The 17,475-nt window shown below is 45.8% G+C and overlaps 1 protein-coding gene across 1 annotated transcript; it reads right to left on the bottom strand.

Annotated features, from left to right (window-relative positions):
• Nucleotides 1–2,036: 2,036 nt before the first annotated feature.
• Nucleotides 2,037–14,665, bottom strand: LOC123145796 (protein TONSOKU). Its single transcript, XM_044565285.1, has 20 exons — nucleotides 14,278–14,665; nucleotides 12,618–13,415; nucleotides 11,860–12,036; nucleotides 11,626–11,717; nucleotides 10,762–10,860; nucleotides 10,237–10,682; nucleotides 10,108–10,142; nucleotides 9,681–9,932; nucleotides 8,725–8,872; nucleotides 7,997–8,116; nucleotides 4,771–4,871; nucleotides 4,535–4,658; nucleotides 4,210–4,322; nucleotides 4,007–4,118; nucleotides 3,707–3,811; nucleotides 3,557–3,623; nucleotides 3,354–3,474; nucleotides 3,103–3,273; nucleotides 2,898–3,015; nucleotides 2,037–2,820 (listed from the first exon to the last, which is right to left on the bottom strand). The coding sequence occupies exons 1-20, from the start codon at nucleotides 14,569–14,571 to the stop codon at nucleotides 2,297–2,299; spliced, it is 4,017 nt and encodes a 1,338-aa protein (XP_044421220.1). The 5' UTR covers nucleotides 14,572–14,665; the 3' UTR covers nucleotides 2,037–2,296.
• Between the last annotated feature and the right edge of the window lie 2,810 nt (nucleotides 14,666–17,475).

Raw genomic sequence — 17,475 nt, 5'->3', positions numbered from 1 at the left:
GAAGAATAGGTTTAAGATCCTGGATCAGAAGCCATTCCACACATACCCCACTCAAGTTAAGTTAGTTCTTGCTTGTTGCATTCTGCATAACTGGATCCTCTAGTGGGGCTTTGATGAACACGTGTCTGAGGAGGAAGAGGTCGAGCCTGACGATGTTGTTAGCTCTGGCCATGGTGTGGAGGCATTTGACAATGACGGTTGGAAGAACAAAAGGTTGGAGTGGGCAGAGGCAATGTGGCTTAACAGAGGTCAGTGCAGGATTTGAAGAAGAGGAAGAAGAAACAGCAGCAGCAGAAGCACAGAAGAAGAGGAAGAAGCAGCAGCAGCAGAAGCAGAAGAGGAAGATGAAGAGGAAGAGGAAGCAGCAACACCGATGAACTATCCCCTATTTAGCCAATGGCTCTAAATAATTTGATCTGTCATTTGATTGTAGTTAGGATGAACTGTCATTGTTTAACTAGCTGGGACTATGTTCAGATTATGTGTGGTAAGGTCACAACTAGATAGAAGTGGTGACAACACCTTATGCAGGTTGCAACCAAACACCATGTCATATGTGCACCTAATGCAATGCGGGCAACCAAACGCTGGGTCAAAAATGTTTGTCTTATGCAACTAGGGGCATGCAGGCAACCAAACTATGTGCATCTGGGGGTTTTTTGGCCTGCATCCCCTCAAACCGGCTCAATAGAGCCAGGCTCGCCGGGCCAGGCTGAATCGGCAATGTAACCAAACACGCTCATAGCATCTCACCTTCTCCGGTGCATGTTCCCGCAAAAGAAATACACGACGTGTTTGTTTGTGACAAAAATCAGGGGTTTCCGATTGCAGCGATTTCAGAAAACGGAAGCCAGCGTTTGTTTCGCCCACGATGATTTTCATAGTCGTGCTTTCCGATACAGCGTTTCACAAAACCACGGGCTAGCCAAATAATTGGCGAAGATTTTTGGCACCCACAGATTGCGAAAAAGTTGGCAGGATTTGAACCAGCATGCTGTAGAGGGTGTGGGCACACCAAAATATTGGTAGCCATCCAAACGAGTACACAAGACTGGGTCAACACCAACTTTTTGGTAGGGCATCAATCTAAACAGCCCCTGTAACCGCCAAAATCTGACGGGACTAGAAACCAGAGCGCGGTGGCACGAACCAAACAAACCATGGATTGCGTACAAATAAACGGAAGCAGCGCTTCCCGATACGAGAAATCGAATACGTTACCAGGTCGGAACCAAACGCCGGAACCGAGCGTGTCGACGGATGCTTTTAGCTCAGGAACTAAAATATGCTCTGGTGTTAATTGAGCACAAAACACTGGGGCACACAGATGAACTTCTTGCTCTAGCGTTGCGAATCGGCGTGAACCCACTAGTTCGTCAAGCATATGGGCAAACGCAAGCACACATGAAGGTGGGGGGCTACCCCCCCCCCCCCCCCCCCCCCCTCCCCAAGCGGAAGGGCACTTCGCTGCGCCGATAATAATCTAAGATGATGTGCATCAACTTCTTGTTTTACCCAGCAACATGCATCAAATTTAGATATTTGGCACTAATAGAGGGTATTACAGAACAAAAGTGAAACTTTAGCATCATCATTTTGGCGGTAGGGTTTGCAAAATGTCTTCCTCAATTTTGGACATCCATTTACTAAGACATCATCATTGATCTGCAGGTCATGATGACAAGGCTACAGTGGTCTTTCGACCTATAAACCACACTCCATTTGATCAGCATGTACTTTTTCTTTTCACTATCTTCTTGTCAAAAGAATTTAAATCTTAAATAATTCAGCCTTTGCAACACCACTTTTGAAAGATGGAAAAAAACATACAAAGAATCATATTTGTCACGAGAATTGATCAAGACCACCACCCTTCAACAGAGAGCAACTTTCTTTTTCAACTGTTATTCCTCCGAGCGCTCCTTCACATGTTTTCACTCCAGGTTAGCCAGACACCGATAATGTATCAAAATTCTCAATTATTTAACTGAGATATGGCTTTCACACAAGAAAACAAGACAATTATCTTTAGTGGCTTCTTTAAAACAAAACAATTCTCTTTTATGAAAGTTAATATTCATAATATTCTCTTGCTAATGTTTGTTTCGCATACAAGTTTTATCTACATTCGTAATATTCCAGCAAACCGGCATAATTTAACCCTGCCGACCTATCTCGGTTAATCACGACATTAAACTAACAGGCCTGGTTACCATTAGTATAATAGCCCATACAAATATATGATCCTGGATTCCTGGGAACGACTGATCTGACTGACTGGAAGGCCAATCCATGTTCATATCTGCAAGTCCCTTCTGCAGCAGGGCTTAAGCCCGCAGCACGCCGCCCCATCCACTGAGAAATGCACCACCTCCTTGCCAACATGCTTCCGGGCCACCCCGTCGCCTCTCGGGCCCGACGCCCAGGCAGAGTACAGCGACTGGATGGCCTCCTCCGACAGCCCGTTCCGGCTGAGGTCGAGCACCCTCAGCTGCTTCGCCGAGACGAGGGCCTCCGCGAGCTCCTGGACAAACTGGCAGCCGGAATAGGAGTTTCGCTGGCAGGAGCTCGCGCAGCTCCTGGCAGGACCAGAAACTGTACGTCGGTCCTCGTTTGCTGCTTCGTCCTCACTGTCCGCCACCACCATCTTCTCCAGATCGACGTTTCCTGGAGCTACATTGTCGCCTGCTTCGGCGTTGTGGCCGTGTCTGTGCTCGGTGCCTGTCGACACATCCTGCATGTCCTCATCGAAGTGCAGTGTTCTCTCCAGTGCCAGGTTTGCATTCTCGGCCACGCTCAGCTCCTCCAGTTGATCATTCCCTGGAAGGACCAGAAGATTGTGAGTTTGGCGCAGAAGGCGTTGTTTAAGTATAACATGTAATTGTTCTGTTCCTCGCCTGCTAGTGCCTGAATAATTCGAGTAATGCCACCAAGCCCAAGATTGCATCTGTCGAGAGTGAGAGATCTAAGGCTGCACTGGGGATTTGCAAGTATTGCCCCAACAGCATCACATCCCTGCATTGTGCAACCTCGCAATGTTAAACAAACGATCATGGGGGCCAAAATCAGGTAGACCAAATTATCTGAGGATAGGAAGCGAACCTCCATGTTGATGTAATTTCCTCCGAGGTTCAAGTCAAGAATATTAATTCTAGAAAGATTTGTACAGATCTGTGAGAATTCAGGAGTTGTGAGCCCGCAGTTGGATAAATCCAACCTCATCAATTCTTGGGACGCACTAGATAATGCCTCGGTGAGCCTAATTGTTCCTCCCTGCAGAAAGAAATTCATCCATAAGGCATCATGTTCACTACAAGCTGTAAATACTGACCATATATGGAAAACAGACTCACAGGTCCAATGGAAGTTCCACCTAGCAGAAATCCAGATAGACTCGAGGATTGTGCAAGTAGACACAGTTTATCAACGATTAACTTGTTCAGTTTTATACCAGTTAGGCTTAGTTGTGAAAACCTGCAGTGATCAAATCCATAGCTGGTTTATTATTTCACCACAATTCATAGCTGTCAACAGTGATGGAACAATGTCTGCCAACCTTTTCAAAGAAGCCAGTTTGGAGAGAAGGTTAAGCATTGTGTTGCCAGAAATTGGATTGTTTTTTCCTGTCAAAGGTATGGAATTTTGAAGATGCCGACCGTTTATACATGAAGATGGCTAGTTATATACAACAGAGGCAACAAAGTACCTATCGAGAGATGTGAAAGGACCGAGCCTTCATGTAGTGCATCTGCCATTTTCTGAACTGTTCTTGATGTGATAGAACACTGCTCAACATCCAAGCTATATAGTGCTGTCACGAATGGAAACAAAACATGCATTCTATAAGAGGAAAGTAATGGTGTACACTGAGAAAAACAAGATGGCAAAAGCTCCCAAAGGTGCAAACAAAGGTCTGCTGTTGCAGATAAACACAAAAGGCCTATTGTTTCTGCAGCCCCATAAACATACAACGCACTTAATACTGGGTATTGAGACTCACACATACCTTTGCACTTTTGTAGGATTGTGAAAAGATAAGAGCTGCAACCATCTGTGAGGCGATTCCCAGCCAGATTAAGTACTTCCAGTCGTTCAGTCATAACAGCACACTCACAGATCTGTTCATCAGTAAATTATGGACCAAATATGAATTCAGAACTAACTGTCATTCCACTTTAATATCCAGGTTTCTGTGATAGGAAAAAACACCTGAAATAAAGCAGTTGGACCAAATCGATTGCAATGTAAATCCAGTGTCAAGCCACCATATGTTTGGGATGACGAAGTAAATATTTGTTGAAGGCTTTCAATTGTTTCGTTTCCTGCAATTCATACAAATGAATGCTTAATCAGTCTACGATGATCCTTTAAGGATAGTCTAGGGTGTACAGGTGACTAATGCAGCACACTCTGTGTCACAGAGCTAAAGGTGCTTTCCATTTACCTATTAAGTCTATAACTGTCTTTCTGCCAAACTCGTGATGCTTAAATTAAACACATACTGGAAATAAGCAGAGATACTGAAAAATGATACCTAGCATGTTATGAGAAAGATCCAACATGGCTATTGTTTTATGTGATCTTAGGGCTTCAAGAAGAGGTGAAATTGACAAATCTTGCAGTCCACAATCAGACAGAATGATTTCATCTTCAGAGACCTGTTGTTGGGAAACAGAAGGCCAGTAAAACATATTTAGCTTTGACAAGTTATTCAGACCTGATTTACGAAATTATAAATGAAAACAAGTAATATAAATCCAACAAACTTACTTCAAGATTATACAATTTTTTCAATAGCTTCTTATTTGGTGCTTCTGAGGACTTTGTGCAGAAATCAATGTACAATTTCATCAACCGCTTTGGCACCCAATCTTCATAAGAAATATGGACATTAGACTTTTAATAGAATAGATCGGCATGCAGCACAAGAAATTATACATGAAACCAAGCAGCTACAAGTGTTGAGTGAAATTTGTCTGTGTAGAGAGCGCACAGGTGAGCACAACGAGACCAACACAAGTCTTGCTTCAGCATTGAAAAAACACAAATATAAAGTAAAGCAAGTAGATGAATTTAATCAAACACTTGCTTTCAAGAAGAAACTCCGTCTATGTCTTTTAGGCACAGCCGGTCCCAAGCCCAGGTAAAGGAGGAGGGTTGTGATAGGCTTGGCGAGCCAACGTAAAAACTAGCCAGTCCCATGGGTATGAAACCTATTTGAGCGAGAGTAGTACTAGGATGTGTGACCTCTTGGGAAGTCCTCGTGAAAGGGTTTCATATATAAGGGTTGTGATAGGCTTGGCGAGCCAACATAAAAACTAGCCAGTCCTTTGGGTATGAAACCCATTTGGGCGAGAGTAGTACTAGGATGGGTGACCTCCTGGGAAGTCCTCATGAAAGGGTTTCATATCTAGCCTACCCCAACTTGTTTGGGACAAAAGGCTTAGAAGAAGAAGAAGAAGAAGAAGAAGAAGAAGAAGAAGACTTGCTTTTTTTTTGAACGGTCACCAGGGGGGAGAGGATCCCCACCTGAATATATTGCTCAAAAAGCTGCCAAAGCCAAGAGTCACCCCTTAAGCTTTGGCTGATCCAGTTTATAAGGAAAACCAGATCGAAAACCTAACAAGTTGACCCCGTTTATGAGGGAAACCGGGCCGAAAACCGTACATGTAACAAGGTTACAGAAGGAAAAAAAATTGACGCCTAGGAGAAGGCACGGCCTAGCTAGCAGGCAGAAAGACCAACACCACGAGAGACACAAGTAGATGAGGGGTGCTGTTGAGGGATCACAATACCAAGACTCTGCAAACAACCTAACGCACCACATCGGCGTGCGTACCGAGCCTCATGGCACAACAGAGGATCATCCATAATCAACGAGTGCCAAACCTTAACACGAACCTTGACTGGGAGATCCGCCACGGGCGGTCGAGACGATTAGCAGGTTGGGGAGGCATCATTGCGTCGTCATTGAGCAAAAGTGAACCGAGACAACACCAAGAGCCCGAAGCTCGCCGCAGCACAACGGCAACCATGGGAGGGTCTTGAGCATGCATAACAACAGGACGGAGACCACGCGAAGGACAGCCGAAGAGAAAACACATGAAGAAAAACACAGCGACATGGATGACGCACAAAATGATGGTCGAAGGCAGATGGATGGTGGCGAAGGGCTCGACAAGGAAGCAACACAACGGCAGCCATTGGAGGGTCTTGAGCAGGCATGACAACAGGAAGACTCACCACTGAAGGGCGGGTGTCGGATGGGTTGGAGGGGGGATGTCACGGAGTCATGAGCATAAAGCTCGCCGCACCACAACGGCAGCCATGGGGGGACTTGAGCATGCAGAGCAATATGGACGACCCACCGGACATTGGGCACGGGCAAATGGATCATGGCGAAGGGCGTGACAAAGATGCAATGTCGACGGCAATACGGGATGGACAGGGTGGAGATGAGCGGATTGACGCATGGACTCTTGCGCGACACCTTCAGGAAGGTTGAATGACGCCCACGGGCGCCATCATCGCAAGGCTTTCGCCCGAACCCACAACTGCACTGGGGCTCCACAGCAGCGCCTCCAAGAAGGAAAGCGGCGCCGAGAATGCGTCGCCGTTGCTGCCGCTAGCAAGGAGCTAGCGAAAGGATTTCTCCCGGAGACAGAGCAGACCAAGGTCTTGCGCAGACACCACACCAAATCCATCACGCAACAGAGCCAAAGGATGGGAGGGGTGGATGCATTTTTGGATTAGAGGATCCGGGGAAAACCTGGCGATGGCGCATCTGGGCGTGCAAGAGCATGCCGCACAGGAGCCAGGTGACTAGCCGAGGGCCACCCCGGCGCGGAACAGGTCCAGCGCACAGCCGATGGAGGCCCGACCGCGCCCGGAAGATGCAAATCCGCAGAGCTCCATGCAGAGCGGCGCCGTCGGTGCTCTCCGTGGAGCGAAGCGGAAGTGGGGGAAGCAGGTGGTGGAGGAGGGCGCAGGGGTTGTGGTCGTGGACGGAGGGATGGACAGATCCAGGCGATGACGCGACCGTCGCGAGCAACTCGATCTGAGCGCGGGGAGCAGGCCCGACGGCGGCCACCGAGGCTCGAAGCAGCGAGGGGGAGGTATGCGGGCCGTGCAAGTAGTCGAGTGCCCGCAGACCGAGCGGCCGCCGGCTGGAGGCCACCTGACGGCCACCACGAGCGAAGGCGGAGATGGGATGGAGGGGCGGAGAAGCACACGCGAACGGACTTGGATTTGGACAGGAGATGCGCCACCTGCTTTGAGGAGCCGCCTTCGCCGCCGCCGGCAGCCGTCGCCGGCGGCGGCGGCGAGGTTGTGGTGGTGGGGATCTGTGGCGGCTCAGAAGACTTGCTTTCAAGCAGAAGAGCTCAAAACTTCACAGTGAACCAAACCCTTTCCCTTACAAAAAAGGTTTAACTCATCAGCACTTTACATGTGTCAATGACAGACCAACGTGTCATAAGAAACAAACCCAGATTGAATGCTGCTGAGATTGCAATCAGAAACTTGGGAGTTAGGTAGGTGTCATTTTTTGCTACATTAAAATTTAACCAGTAGCATAACCAGCATAATTGTACATATATAAAATTTAAACTCCTATGAGCTAGTGCAGCACAACTACAGATACATTTTGAAACTTTGTGCAAATTGTGAGGGAGACTTCTGGACTTTAAATAAGCATCTGTTGTATTTGACAATTCAGATTATTTAGCATACAGAAAAATACATTCAGTAATTTCACATTCCCCGCTATTTTAGGCTATTAGCACGAAGAATATAGAACCAAACAACCATAATGTATTGTGCTCAGTTTACTTCAATCATCAAATGAGTGTCCCTTAAATACTTAATGCATATTCAACGCCAACAAAAAGGATGCCAAAATCAAAATGATGCTCATATGTCCTAGAGACATAAGACTCATGCAACTCATGCAACAACAGCAGTTCTATGAACAAAGTTGAGTACACTGAACCCATACCATCAACAAAAGCCTCAATGCACTTCTGTTCAGAAGCAAGTTGACCAATATAATCAATTGATTCTGCACCATCCAGTACATTCCCACAACACTTGAGCTCCCCAATAATAGGCAACAAGCCTACAAAGTAAGATAAATGTAAGTTCCAACAGAAAAGAAAGAAACAAGAGGTTGTTCCCTAGCAAATATGACACCATAAGAACCACAAGAACTAACCCACCGCAAACTGTCTCCTGTAACATATTAGGCACATACATAAATCTTGGATAAATAGCTAAGACATGGTATACACAGAGTTTATTCGCACGTACTGGAAAACATGTTACTAGGGAACAATAACTGTATTTCCAGATAAGCTGAACAGTTGATACAGTTCAAGAACTGAACAATCAGATATGCATTGCTGGACAAATGGGCCAAATATCACAACGCATGCATATAACAGATCAAGGAAGAACCGAAGAATGCATCGCCACACAAGGACATTCTACATTTCTTCAACAACACCACAAGATAACTAGATAAGAGTAATGGTAAAAGTTATGGAGATGGCTTCTCAAGTTCACATCCCTCCCTCTACCTCCAATATTTTCATAATGAGAATATTAAAGGCGAAGCCACTGGCATAGAAGATTGAATACAATTTCCATCACAGGAAATATTGCAAAAAAAAAAACCTTAATGGGCATACTGCATGACTTGTCGAAATTTAGAAAACAAGGGCAAACCTTTGGAGCTCTTTTCATCAGGAATCTGAAGGTGGTATACACATGCCACTTCAACTTTAAGAGACTCAATGTTAAAAGCAGCCTCACATATGCAAGCATTTAAATCCAAATACACCAGATGCTGACCAATTCTGAACGCCAAATGTTGCTGCAATTAAGGAACTCATCATATTTAATAATTTAAATCACAGACCACAACGAATATCCATAACTGGAGCAATTGTTGTACTCGCAAGTAACAGCGCTAAGAACTACATCTAGATCATTTCTAGATTTCGAATCGACACAAGTGGAATGTTTCAGATGATCTGAAAACAAATCCTAGATAAGCTCCAATGTGAATATGGGACACAGCTCGCTTCAACAAAAAAAGTGTTTTGACATGTAGGAACTGTACAGCACTGATACACATCGAGAGTAGTGTCAATCAAGGGTAGGTTCACATGTCAACTGCCTACCCTGTGATTGATATTTCTAAGTGTTCTGCAAATAGTAGCTTAAGACAAGTTTAACTTGCATTGAGTGTCTACAGTGGCGGAGCTACAGATATGCTGGGCGGGCCAGGCTAAAGGAAAGCCCAAAATGTTCTCACATGGCCCATTTTGCTCACGCTTCACTGATTTCTTCCTGGGCTGGGCTGGGCTGGCCATGGCCTTGTTTTACTTGCACAAAGCTCCGCCACTGAGTGTCTGGTTCATGCAACAAACAGAAAAGGAAAGTACGAACATATGGACATTCAAAAGTTAACGCTGGATGTCAGAAAATAAACGTTCCATTTGACATATGGATCCCTTCTAATGTATTTCACCACTCAATGACATCTAAAGTGGTGAAGTTACCAGCTGACAAAGGCATTATGGAATCTCCAAGTAACAAAAAGGATAGAGCAACGAAAAGCACAATCGCCATATGCTTTTCAGCGATCCTGGAAAGACTGAATTTGCAATAATACTTACATGATCAGCATCTGTGGATAGGAGGCCAACAGCATTTTGACCATGTGGTTGACTATGAGATGCAGGAGTACAAATTCTGGAACCACTTGCTACTGGCTTGGATGAAGACACCTTTCCTCCACTAGAAGCTCCAATTTCCAGTCCATCATTACCATGACCAGTGGGGCTACTTGATTTGAATGAGCATATACTTTCCTCAGCAGGGCAGGGTGTGCAGATACTGTACACATCCCTGGGTTCAGTAGGGTCTACCTGCAGATGAGTACTAGTTATCGCTCAAAAGAAATAAAAACAATCACCATCTCTTTAAGTTTTTACCAACATCTGATGGGATACATGGTAACGAACATATGTAAGAAAAACAATATCTCTCGACATATCAAGAATGTAAAATTATATAAATCTCAAGAGACAAGCTTTGTATAACCTGATTCCTGTTGTTTGCTCCATTTGCTATGTCCTCTGTTGGTCATAGAAAAATGTATGCAAAATAATTAGGAGACAGTTACCAGGCATTCCAAAAACTAAATGTGGACAATGCTCATAAGTCATGCACCTGATGTAGACAGACTATCTGTTCGATTAGTTCGCTTCTTTTTTGATTGATCAATTTCAGGACTCTCATCAGCTTCATCGTCTGATATAAACACACGGACACGTCTTTTACCAGACTGGTTACTGCATGATTTACTTAAAACTTCTCTAGTGCGCTCATCCATATCACATGATCTATCAACCTTCTTCTGGATGCTATGTATCTTGGATGCCTTCGTATTGGATGAGCTCCTACTTCTATGAACCAGTGAAGCAAGAACAACATGATCATCAGGTTCCTCAGAATATGTATTTGCAGCATGCCCATCACTGTCCTCTTGATCAAGCATTTTATCAGATGCATCACCACCTTCAGATTCAGTTTCTGAGCAATAATCACTTACAGTATCCCTTGCTCCGTGCTGATTCAATTTTTGCTTCAAGTTTTCTATTTTTTCATGTACCTTCCTGAAGAAAAAATAAATCCATTTTATGACAGGTCTGGATAAATTAGCTTTCTTCTATCCAACATCTGTACGTAACTTACTTGGCATCTTCTACACTATCAAATCTGACCATGTGACTGTAATGCATGTTCTCGAGGGCAGAAAGTTGCACATTTGGCAGATTCCCTTCCACAGCAATTCTGAATATCATTGAAATGCAAGTATCAGAATCTATAGGTGGAGGCAAAATGCAATGATGACCACATGCATTTCCAGACTTACCAGAACATATACCAGATAGATAATAGATCACATGTACACATACACAAGAGAACAACATGGCACAAAACTAGAACAACAGTATGGCATTGAAAATAATAATTACCACAGTACCCTAGCTAAGTAGCTATATAGATAAAAGGCACACGTTTAAACTTCCTTGGGCATTTTATACAGCACATGCTACAGGACGTATTATATTAGTCTATAATAGTCCACAGTTCTGGCCAGTTATGTTAATAATAAGACTTCAAAGTTGTTGTGTGGTGCCCTTGTAGGTCTGTCACTACAAGTCATTTTCTCAAAGCAAACTACACATGATTACAATGCCTTATGTAGGAGTATGTGTTTGAATGCTCAGCATCTTCGATGTATGTAAAAGGGTTGAGTTGTCTGACATGTGTTGGACATTGTACAACACTCATGCACAGCCTCGATTAGGATATATGGCTGCCACAGAATACTGGCACTCCAGATTCTTAACAGGCTTTCAAAATGGTGCCATTGTTCGTATATTCAGCAATAGGGTGTTTCAGTGGATCAAAACATGTTCGTAGATAAGCCACCCATGTCATGACCTATGTGCTCTTTGTAACCACTAAAATTTAATCCGCCATATTTCTACTTTGCAAGATTGCGAGTGTGTCTGAATAATTATTGTAGATAAGAAGGCACGGAGATATTACCTGTAGCCTTCTTCAAAAGCTTGCAACGCACCAGCCCAGTCACCACAAGAATCCAGAACATTACCAATGTTCACTTTTGCCAATGCTTGCCCCTGAAATTTCATGTATCCAAGGTGAGCAGGATATGGAACTGTTAGCACCAAGTAGAAGTTTGCAAACAGGAAGGTAGTTTTATTATTAGGTAGCAGGAATGCCAGCATAAACACAAATATAACTAAGGGAACATAAACTAACCTCTAAGTTTCCAATCGATCGATACATGTTCCAGCTTTTCATGTACCATTTACGAGCTTTGCCGAAGATTCTAAGCTTTTGGTATGATTCTCCTATGGACAAAAGAGCATCACTCTGTTTTTCCTTCTCGCGAAGTTCATTTGTTACTCTCTTTTTCGCTTTCGAAAATTCCTTGTGCTGGAAAGCAAATAATTTATATCAGAATTAAGACATGTGCTTATTTTCATCACACTGCCGCCTGATAATTAATGTTATTGGAGTATGCAGAGGCACACTAAGCATGTTTTGTTTTTCACCTTTGATTCATCAGAACTGTTTTTCAACTTCAGTTCTGAAATTTGAACCAAGATTTTGTTCACCAATTGAAAATAAACAAGAATTTATCAATCCCTGTTAGTCCTTAGTACAATGCAAAAACATGTAAAAATCTACATGCAGTTCAACAAGTGCCTGTACAAAATAGAGCCAAATAAATTCAGCATAACATGAATAGTTGGGACTCAGGAACATGGGCAGAATAATTCTGACAGGAGGCTTATAATAAAACATGGATATTTATTTTGACTTAAAGATAGCATCTAACAAGGTACTCTACCGTCATCCACAGGATTGGCCAAGTCAACCAAACCGTTAAAATTATGTCCAGTTATGCATAAATGTCAGAACAATACTGGAACATTTTTCTAAATAGAATTTAGCAGCAAAGAGAAATAAATCATAAACAGAAAACAGGTACAAGTTACAGCTAATACACTTACTTTTGACCATGCAGATATCATTCTTGCCTTTTCAATAAGATTATCCAGCCATGCATGCTGCTCACAGAGGAGTTTTCTCTCGTTCAATGTTCCACGAGCATTGGAAGTATCTCTGACAAGCTTTTTCAGTTTCTGCTCGTCTTTCTTCAACTCTTCAAGAACTTCAGCTGCTTTCATAACAGTTTCAATATTCTGATGAATTTGATCAACTAGTGCATCTTCATCTTCCAAACCCTTTGTTATTTGAAGGGCTCTTTCGTAGCAAAGTTTTGCATCATCATACTTTTGAATCCGAGAATGCAACTCCCCCAGATTTATAAATCCCTTTGCCTCACCTTGAATATGGTCTATGTTTCTACATATATCTATGTCCTTCTCAATATGAACCTTGGCTTTGTTCCAGTTGCGTAACTCAGTATAAACATTTCCTAGATTATGATGGAGCCTAGTGCGAGCATCATCATACTGATTTACCTCTTCTTCATCACAAATTTTCAAACCCTGGTTAAGTAGTTGCTCAGCTTCTTCAAAGTTATCAAGATCTAGTTCAAGCATGCCCAAATTATTGTATGAGTCAATGAGCTCCTTCAGGTGGGGTGATTTTCCAGACGGGGAATTCTCTCTTAGACCCTTTACCAGTTTCATGGCAGCTTTGAAATACTTCTTGGCATTCCGTATGGCACTGTGGTCATTTTCAGAACTTAGAAGGATTTCATGGTAGGTCCTCCCAAGCTGGGTACAAGCTCGCTGCTCCTCAACAAGGTTATCGGTTTCCTTGGCAAGTTGTAGGTGCTTCTTCTGTGAAGCATGCAAACATCGAGGAAAAAGAACATGAGTTGACGACTTGATGTAGTAGAAACCAACCCAGATAGTTTGGGTTAAAAAGGTAACGGTGAAATTACCTAAATAAACAACAACAGAAATGAAACAAGAGATCAGACCTTATTACACAAGCGTAGTGAGCAAATAACCCGAAATGTCATATTTTGGTTTGTAGTTTTGTACTCTAACAGGCCTGGTACATCCAGATTCAGGGTATAATAACAGTTAGCTTTTAACCCTCATTTTCCAAAAAGGTTTAACCCGGTTGTGGCATGGATGGTTACTGAAAGGGCGAGTGGAAGTTTAAAGCAACTAACTAAACTAACAGTATGGCCTCGGCAAAATAAAATAACAATATGGGACTAAACTCATCAGCAGCAGGCATCCACAAATACGCCAACTTGTGCCTTGGAGAATGTGAGGTGCTAGTGTATTTATTATTATTTGACATATTAACACCAGTGAACTTTACTAGCAAATTTACACAGCTCAACACTAAGTGCACCCACAAGCTCTGCTGACAGATCATTCGATCAATAAAAACACCACCAGGCGTATTGAAACAAGCAAGACTCCAGCCAAATTACGCCAGCCGAATGCCCAGCAGACCAGCGCCAAACATTTCAATCAATTGATGTAAATTCGACACAGTGATTTCAACAGCCTAGCCTGATGCTTGCCACTGAGTTGTTCATTCAAACATACAGTGATATACTAGCAACAGTCCTCCCATTCTAGTTCTACAACTCGAAATCTTGATCAGAATTAGACGGCCCAGGCATCAGGTCCGGCCAAGTGCGGGTGATTTGGTTCCGGGAGCGGTGGCGGGCGGGCGTACCTGGTAGGTGAGGGCCTGGGGGAACTGGCCGAGGCGGAGGTGGACCTCCCCGAGCGACTGGCAGGACTCGAGCAGGTGGCGCTGCGGGAGGTACTTGACGGTGACGTCGTAGTCGAGGCGCAGCCAGCGGAGCGCCTCCACGTACTCGCCGCGGCGCTTGTGGATGTCGCCGATGACGTTGGCCCACCGCGCCTCCTCCTCCCGGTTCCCCTCCGACACCGCCTCCCGGTACCCGCGCCTCGCGCCCCTCAGCTCCTCCTCCTCCTCCCTCGCCCGCCCGCCGCCGCGCGCCATCCCCCACGCCGCGCGCGCTAGGGTTCCGGCCTGGGATTTTTTTTTTTTGTTCCCCCTCTCTTCTTCCCCCTTCCTCGCCTCCGGGTTTGGGGATTTCCTTTTTTTCTTCGGTTCGGATTTGGGGATTTCGGAGGGGGCGAAATGGAGGGAGGGAGGGAGCCTCGTCCCGCCAAAATGTTTCGGGGGCGCCCTCTTGTTGCTCTTCTTGGGCCGTGCTAGCGTTGGGCCGTTGTGAAAGACGCCTGCTCCTGAGGGAATTTGCACCAGCCAGAAGCCCAAAAGCCATTTCCAGTCTGCTGGGTTTGTGTTTTTTTTTCCTCTTCTCAAGGAAACTGCATAGGGTGGCAGTGCGTTTTTTCCTTTTTCTTTTTTCTTAGGGTGACAGCGTGTGTTTTCGACAAAGAGGGTGACAGTGCGTGTGTTGGAGTGTGGAAAAAACAAGGCAAAAAGGCCAAATGTGCAACATCTTTGGATGAGTTTTTCTTTGATGCGTGTCGGGGTACGTATGTGACTTCTTGACCATGGTAAATTGCCTCCGGGAAAGAACAAGACCAGCTGAAAAGTTTCTGACCGTCGAGAGGACCAATTGGGTTACAAAAATGTAGTGCTGATACCTAGACAAGAAAAACAGTAATTTCCGTTTAGTTTATGCTTCTGGCCAACCAATCACGGTCAGTCGGTCGGTCCTGGCGTTTTCGCATCCCCTAGGCTAGGCTAGGCTAGAGGCTAGAGCCAGCTAGCAGCCACCGGAGCGGAGGACGGCAAAGCCAAACGCGCCACCGCATGCAGCGACTCTTCTTACCGGCGCCGCCGCCCACGAGAGTACGTACGGCGGCCACCGACGGGAGCGTCGATGTCGGCGCCGCATCCATCCGTTCCTAGTAGATTCCACGGTGCCCGGCAGGCCTCGTACGCGCTCACGTTCCCCGTCCTGCGCATGTCGGGTCCAGTCGCAGCGTATGGGCCGATGGCTCCTTTTTCCTCGTACGGAGTATATATACTATGACATGGGATGTGTCTGGGTCATGGCTCTCTACTACTACTACTAGGTCAGAGCGGCGGCCAAGAATAGATTTTGCTCTGCCCTGGCCTACGAAGGAGTTCTATATATTTTTCTCTTTCCACATGCTCGTGCCAAAACTCAAGCCACCGTCAAAAGGCGACCCTTTTAGATATTCCAAACGTGCGTGCCTTCGTTTCGGTTCACAAAATGCACTATCCCTACTCACTGCGACCATGGGGACGGTTGTAGGAACGACCAAAGCACCTTAATTTGGCTCGTGCTCACCCAAAGCTTCTGCTGATCGAACTGCGTATATATACTCTTCCCCCGAAAATAACTGAATACATGGGAGTCGGCCAAGTCGAGCACGTGCCAGTGGTGTTTTGGACGTTAATAGACCGGAAAGTCAAGACAAACTCCCAAGCCGCGGGTGCTAGGAACACATGGACTAGTATATCGCATGGCTCCCCTCAAAAAAAAGTATATCGCGTGGCCACTTAAAAAATAACAAGAGTTGACTTCAAGCTCCTTTCTAAAAAAGGAAAAGGTTCCCCTCCCGGCACCGAAAACCACCTCTCCCAGAGATCCCCTAGCCACCGCGGCCGCCGGCGACAGTTGTGGCGGCGGCGGGCATGGTCGGAGCACCCCGACAAGCGCGGGGAAGCGACGTCAAGTGGGCGGCACGGGAGGGCAAATCTAATGCGGCGGAGCACGGTCGGAGCCTCGTGGAGGAGGTGCAAGCGCGGTGGGGCCATCCGGGAAGCGCCGGCATGGGAGAGGGCAGAGGCGATGTGACTCGACCATGGAGGTTGCGCCGCAGTGGCGCTTGACCACGTGGTGTTGCGCAAGGGGTGGTTGGGTCTCACGGCGGGGGGACTCCTAGTGGCGTCGGCGCAGGTGCTGGAGGCGGCGGCGCGGATCAGATCTAAGCCCATTCTGGGCCTCATATGGGTCTCAGGGGCGCAAGCGTTGTGATGCTTTTCGCCCGGAGTTGGTGTGATGGCTACTGCATGTGGTGAGGCGGCCCTTGGCTGTGCTGGAGGTGGAGGATGATTGGGAGCTGTGGGTTCTTGGCTGCGTGGGAGGTGGAAAGAAAGGTAATGCGCCTTCGGCTGTGTTGGGTGTCGGTGTTCTGCAACATTATCATCACAATGGTGAGGTGTTGCAGCAGCGGCACACAAGCCTATCATGGATAGTGGCCCTAATCCGGTGGGCAAGGATGGAGGTGCGCGATGCTTTGGATGAAAATCATGCCCGTCTTCGATCCGTGCTCAGCGGCGACGCATGTGGGTGCTGTTCCCCTCCTTGGAGGCGTCGCTGAGGTGTTGTCGGCATCCCCCCTCTCGCTTGGGTTGTTTGTCTCTGGATGAAAGCCTAGGTTCATTTTTGGATCGGTGATGGTGGCGTCTCGATGTCGTTACTTTGTTGGGAGCATCGTGTGTGGAGATACGGCTTCGAGGTTTTGTGTTGTAGTTCTTCGGTGCTTGCCATTGGTCCAGGTAGATCTTCATCAGCGCAATGCACGCCATTGCCGGTGAGTCAAAGATGATGACTTTGTCGGGACCAACCGAGTCCCGCCACCCACTCGCCGTCTCCTTTTAGATATTCATGGGTGGTTGGTGCTCGTCAAGGGAGGTATGGTTGAAGTTCCTGCTCATCAAGGTGACAGGTTCTTTTTAGGGCAGGCTCCTTGCGTTGCGTTGTAATGTGTGTTGTGGTTAATCTTTTGATTAGCCCGCGACGTGGTCTACACTTGTTGTTCATAGCTAGAGGTAGTCTCTTATAATTGTCTTTTGCTTTCTATTAAAATATGTCACAACATTCCGTACTCTAAAAAAAAGTTGTCGATCGGCCCTCAGGCGTTGCATTGATCATATGCTCGTTGTCGAATCAAGCCTGAT

This window comes from Triticum aestivum, chromosome 6D (assembly GCF_018294505.1).
Source record: "Triticum aestivum cultivar Chinese Spring chromosome 6D, IWGSC CS RefSeq v2.1, whole genome shotgun sequence".
NCBI lineage: Eukaryota > Viridiplantae > Streptophyta > Magnoliopsida > Poales > Poaceae > Triticum > Triticum aestivum.
The sequence above is the reverse complement of the archived record's forward strand: the minus strand, read 5'-3'. Positions and strand labels throughout refer to the sequence as shown.

Bases quoted from the DNA above. Each gene is read 5' to 3' on its own strand.
- LOC123145796 (XM_044565285.1), bottom strand. From the start codon at position 14,571: ATGGCGCGCGGCGGCGGGCGGGCGAGGGAGGAGGAGGAGGAGCTGAGG. The intron at 10,861-11,625 runs GTAATATCTCCG...AATGATATTCAG, and splicing joins GCTTTTGAAGAAGGCTACAG to AATTGCTGTGGAAGGGAATC. The intron at 3,475-3,556 runs GTTGGCAGACAT...TGATCACTGCAG, and splicing joins AAACTGGCTTCTTTGAAAAG to GTTTTCACAACTAAGCCTAA.